Source organism: Sinocyclocheilus grahami, unplaced genomic scaffold, assembly GCF_001515645.1.
Source record: "Sinocyclocheilus grahami isolate Dianchi unplaced genomic scaffold, SAMN03320097.WGS_v1.1 scaffold433.1, whole genome shotgun sequence".
In the NCBI taxonomy this organism is placed as follows: Eukaryota; Metazoa; Chordata; class Actinopteri; order Cypriniformes; family Cyprinidae; genus Sinocyclocheilus; species Sinocyclocheilus grahami.
The window spans coordinates 214,776-221,083 of NW_015505612.1; the positions used below are offsets into that span (position 1 = coordinate 214,776).

General features: G+C 34.6%; 1 protein-coding gene across 1 annotated transcript in view; it reads right to left on the reverse strand.

The window, feature by feature from the left end:
• Positions 1-596: 596 nt before the first annotated feature.
• Positions 597-6,308, reverse strand: part of LOC107551777 (sodium-coupled neutral amino acid transporter 3-like) — a 46,823-nt gene continuing 41,111 nt past the window's right edge. Inside the window, exons 13-16 of the mRNA XM_016233503.1 lie at positions 4,767-4,902; positions 4,468-4,612; positions 3,766-3,869; positions 597-2,431 (exon numbers count right to left, since the gene is read on the reverse strand). Of these exons, the coding sequence (XP_016088989.1) occupies positions 2,327-2,431; positions 3,766-3,869; positions 4,468-4,612; positions 4,767-4,902 (490 nt within the window). The 3' untranslated portion in view covers positions 597-2,326. The remainder of the gene's footprint in view (positions 2,432-3,765; positions 3,870-4,467; positions 4,613-4,766; positions 4,903-6,308) is intronic.

Here is a 6,308-nt window from a genome sequence, read left to right on the forward strand (position 1 = left end):
AGAGCCATTGGTATACTTAATGACGGATACTGGCAATTCATTAGCAACTGGCACATTTAGTTCTCAGGCATGTGAACACACATTAACACACACTGCTAAAACGATGGAACACTTTTGTGCTTAAGAAACCAGAGTGGTGTGTGAGGCATTACACATATAACATCTAATCGTCACCAGAACACACAACTAAACGCTTCTTTACCAAAAAAAATTAACAATGATCTCAATGGGTTACACTTCAGCAATCATACGGACATATTTAATCATTCATTTCTCAATATATTCCCAAAACACCACAAAGAGGGAAATGAAGCATCCGACCATGATAAACAAGGCTTTAAAAAAACAACAACAACAAAACAAGGAAGTACAGATTGTAATTTAGAATATATTACAGTGCCTTTGCTGTCTGACAGGCCCTTGATGCAAACACCAGGGACATTTAAAATACTGAACGAAGATATTGAGATATGTAATTATGCTAATACTGGTTCACAAATATGATGATTATGTTATATGTGTGGCTGGTCTATCCATTAAACATTAATTAAACAGACAAAAATGAATAAAATAGTACCACAATTTCAATGCACATCTCATTTAGACATCTTATAGTCCATTACAGTACGTTCACTGACTGAAGTATCCTTTCTTCATAAGCGAGAAGAGGAGAGAACGCACACATACACACACTAAAACACCACAGTGTTACCACTAAGATCATTATGGGCCAGTAAGTGCTTGATTTTTTTGTTTGTTTGTTTGTTTTTAGGATGATGAGTTTCAATTACAAAGTTTAAAATATTCATGTACCATGTTAGACGTCCACACATTACTCTTTTCTTTGAACAATTTACAGTTAGTAGTACATAGGCTTTGTTCATCATATATCTGTCTACAAAATATATTAATCTACGATTATGTCATAAGTCATAACTGGGTCACTAGGTCAAGAGATTGAGCGGAGGTTGTGCTTCAACTGAAAGTGCTGTAGTTTAAGGATTCAGTAATCGCAGAATGACCCTGTGCGGGAACCGATCTCCAAAATCATCAGTCTACTTGGGTTAATAGCCTCTTTTTTTAAAGCCTATCTAGAAGCAAAACCAATCAGTTTCCACCGGGCAAGGTAACCACATGTATGCCATTTTGCCCTGTAACTAAAACATTTATGTGCATCAATGCACCACATTTGTTTCTCCAGTTAAGGAGAAGACCCTGTGAATCTGTGTTTTTGGTTTTCTCTACATATAAATCCAGAGAGTGTTTCAAAGTCTATCAGCAGGACTCATGGGATCATTACAACCTGACCCTATGATTAACTGTGCTTTCCAATCTGTGCTTTCCCATCGCAACAGTAGTATTCCTAAAAAAAGAAGAATATTTCAAATGTGCCTTTCATCTTGAATAATTCTGTCTTTTTAAATCGAAATCTTTTAAAGACGGCATCTTAGCTGAATAGTCACAAATACTGTAAAGGGATGTGATGGATAACCTTGTGAATACCAGATGAATCGGAATACTCTTTTATATATATATATATATGTTCATATATCTACTAATATATTTATCTCTAAATATTGTAGAAAGGATAAACATTATAAATCCATATAAAAATGTGACACGTACATCTATACGTACAATTTGCATAAATTTGAAATAGTGTAATAGACTGCAGCCAAATCAAGTCTGGATTCTGGACGAGGTTGTGTGTCTCCTCTCAACGGCCTTCAGTGTCAGATATCTCACAGCTATTGCACAGAGTATTGCTATATCTAAGATGAGATATGATGAAATAAACACTTTAATAACCACCAATCCTCCCATAAGAACTGAGCACTTACTTTGATTTCTAATCTCTTGGGAATGTGGCCGAAGGGCAGAGATCAAAGGTCATAATATGAAGGGCTGGATGGGAGGTTGGGCAAGCTGATGAGTCTGTTCGGTTAGAATGCATAATCCCTTTTGTTCGTAAACCCTGCATACTGCATGTGCTGTTACTATGGCACAAACTAACTATCATGGGCTTTCATTTTCTAGTTCTGATTTTCTTTTCTGGTTGTCTTCTCCCTGCTTTAAAACAAACTATTTCCACTCCTTTTTGGAAGTGGATGGCCTTTAAATGGATTTATTAATGCTGGCCTGAGATGGGTCAAAACCCCATTTACAGCACATGCAGGTCACACGGCTAAATAATGCATTGATTGAATGCAATTAAAGCTAGGAATCTGGTAATACTCTTGTGACTGATCACTGAGAGATTATGCATCCTCCCCAACTACTGACCCGAAAGTAATATTAAAAAGCATAAACCATTAGAGGGTGAGGCCTAATGACCACTGCTTCCTTTGCTGCTCCCTGATGTCCAATCAATGATGATGAAGCCGAGGCTCATTACCATAAATAGGACTCCTAAAATGGCAAAGCAAGCAGCCTATAAAAGAAGGAGAGAGGCAGGATTATAAACAACGTTTCCAAATGATTAATGGATTATGTAATATTAAAAATATGACTGGGTGCATATTGTGAAATATCTGGGTCAAAATAAAATACAATAAAATTTGCAAACTAAATGAAGTCAGTTTTTAGAACATTAAGAGTTTTGTGCATGACAATCTTTTTTTTTTTAATGAGCATACATTAAATATTGATATTTATATACTTATAATTCTACTTTTAAAATTAAATTTTTTAATAAAATGTTAATTAAAAACAAAAAAATACATTACAATGTGAAGCAAGGGAGAAAATATGCTTAAATGTCATGAAAATATTCCCACAATGAAAAAACAACAACAACTTAATGGCTCTAAAAAAAGGCTTTGATTTTCAATGCAGGATTATAAACAACGTTTCCAAATGATTAATGGATTATGTAATATAAAAAATATGACTGGGTGCATATTGTGAAATATCTGGGTCAAAATAAAATACAATAAAATTTGCAAACTAAATGAAGTCAGTTTTTAGAACATTAAGATTTTTTTCTGCATTGTGCCATTTTCATGTGCATGATTTTTAAATTAAGCACATTTTGCATTAATGGAATTAATTAATAATATGTCATCTAAAAAACAAGATTGCGTGCACATTGTGAAGAAATGTCTGGGTCAAAATGAAATCAAATAAAATGTGCAAACAAAATGAAGCCAATTTTCAGAACATTAAGAGTTTTGTGCATGACAATCTTTTTTTTTTTTAATGAGCATACATTAAATATTGATATTTATATACTTATAATTCTACTTTTAAAATTAAATTTTTTAATAAAATGTTAATTAAAAACAAAAAAATACATTACAATGTGAAGCAAGGGAGAAAATATGCTTAAATGTCATGAAAATATTCCCACAATGAAAAAACAACAACAACTTAATGGCTCTAAAAAAAGGCTTTGATTTTCAATATACACAAAATACTTTTTTCCCTTTGGATTTTAGGGTTAATTATAACCTGGACATGTCTTGGCAGTTTTCATGAGATTCAGAAATACTACAATTATACGTTTAGGTTTCGCCCAACGTCTCCAGATTCCTGCTGTTTGCTGTAACTAAAGGGGAATTAGTTTACTAGTTTACAATAGTTTTGGGTCACACCAAGGATTTACCCAAGGGATTTACGAAGCTCTTAGCATGATTATTTTTGAGAGGATCTCAATCTGATAGTATGAAAGTTTTCAAAGCATCTACATTCCTACAAGAGGTAAGAAACTAGATCCCACTGTCGATGAATGGGGAGGAATCGAATACAGTATGTCTAAGTACTTACAAGGATTTTCGGTGCTGATCGCATAGGTTCCTCTTCCTTGGGAACAATGCGGATGTAAAACACAGCCGGAAATATAAAGATGAGGCACGGCGCAGACGTGGCACCTACAGAAAAATAAACACATGTACACACTTACTGTAAACCTAAACCTTCATACTTCACTAACATTATGCCTCAGGACTAAGTCTTAACTGTGTCAGAATAGCTTGAGCTAAAGCTTTTCAAGTAATATAAGCCATAGTTATTGAGAGATTTCTCATGGTGGTTAGGCCAAGAGAACAATAGTGTCCATTCTTCTCTGAGGTAGGTAAAACTCACGAGAAGTGGAGAAACAATTAGTGTTATCGAGTTAAGTGTGAGACCAGGAAAAACTCTAATGTAATAAAAGGAAAAGCATAATGGGACTTTGCTGATAATTATATACACATTCCAATGGCGATTAATAATGCTGTTGGCAATGGATTTATGCACAGCTGGGACTGTACGTACAGTATTATAGTTTAAGACTTTAATGCATGTGGAGATAAAAGCAACGGTGAGGTCCTTGAGGTTGTCATGGTGACACTTAAGGACACTGCACACAGCTCTCGCACTCTTTTCACACCAATGAAACTTCAAAAGAAAGAAAGAGAGAAAGAATCCAACGAGTGCTACAAAGAGACCAGAATAACATCATTCAAGAGCCGAGAGCACCAAACCCACCGATGACTCCGAAGATGCCCAGGATGTTCGGGGCGAAGATGACCAGTAAGTTGATGATGGTGAGGAGGGTGACAGCTATGGCAATGTGACGTGGCCACCAGAAGGTTTTATTTGGGAAGAACAACTGCTGAATTGCTCTCCTTACCTAAGAAAAGGCATCAAAAGCATTGAAATCGGATACGGAAATGCTGCCTGTCATCCAATCCTGACTCTCTAATGAAGTCGTAACCTGATAAGATGTAGTTTATTTAAAATTGTAAAGGTTTAACAGAGTGTGTGTGTGTGTGTGAGAAACTCACAGGAAACAGCACGATGGGTACAGTGAGTGTGACGGCAGTCAGCACAGCCAGACGAACGCACAGGATGAGTGTGTCGTACGGGTCTATTCGACTGTAGGTATGCAACAGCTCAGCTTCCACCTTATCTACACACAAATACAATCATTTGAATGTAATATTAAGTTACATTTCATTCTAAATGTATCATTTAAAAAAATTCTTAATAATAAAAATCATTTAGCATTTTGAATTCTTCAGATCAGTAGTTCTCAAACATTTTTAGGTGGTGGACCATTTCAACAAAAAAACAACCCAAATCTGGGGGAAACCACAAAATACTCTCACTTCTAATAATCAATTGTTTAATTTGTTGAAATTAAATAGACTGCTACAGTATTTTTAGGTAGTAACCCTAAATGAGTATTTGCTAGCTTATCATTTGGATTGAATTGAATCAATTACTGAACTGAGACAACAGAAACATTTGATCGCAAATGAATGTTAACACAATGAGTTAATTCATTATTATTTGTTGATTAATCAGCTGAACCATTCAATGTAGGGACTTTCTGTAATTTATACCTATTTTATATACTTTTGTTAATTTTAAAAAGATTGGGGTCAGTAAGATTTTTTTGATAGATATTTATACTGCATATATAATACTACATTCAGCAAGGACACATTAAATTGGTCTGATTAAACTGAACTGCTGCAAAAATTATGTTTCAAATAAATGCTATTCTTTTAATCTTTTGTGTTCATCAAAGAATTCTGAAAAAAAATTACAGTTTCAAATATATTAAATATTGCTATATATAAAAAAATGTTAAATATTTTAATTAAATATTAAGCAGCACAACTGCTTTTAACATTGATAATAATAAGAAATGTTTCTTGAGCAGCAAATCAGCATATTAGAATGATTTCTGAAGGATCATGTCACACTGAAGACTGGAGTAATGATGCTGAAAATTCAGCTTTGCCATCATAGGAATAAATTACATTTTCAAATATATTCAAATAATAAATGGTTATTGTAAATTGTGTCGTTTGTACTGTATTTTTGCTTAAAGGGGTCATATGATGCGATTTCATGTTTTCCTTTCTCTTTGGAGTGTTACAAGCTCTTGGTGCATAAAGAAGATCTGTAAAGTTGTAAAGACTAAAGTCTCAAATCCAAAGAGATATTCTTTATAAAAGTTAAGTCAACCATGCCCTCCTAAAACGCCTTGTTCTAACACGCCCCCACATATCTACATCAATGTGGAAATATTAGCATAATGCCGCCCAAATGTGCACGCAAAGAAAGAAGGCGTGGTTTCAGGAACAGCAGTAGTGTTGATGCAGTCATGTCAGGGAGACGGTGTGTGTTTCAGTGCGAAAGCAAAAGCACTTTATTTGGCCTTCCGGAAGTAGATGCAATTAGGAATCATTGGTTAAGATTTATTTACAACAGAACAGCACAACCCAGATGTTCGAATTTGTGCAAAGCATTTTATGGACGACAGTTTTTGAACCTAGAAGAGTACAAGACTGGCTGTGCACAAAGGCTATTTCTAA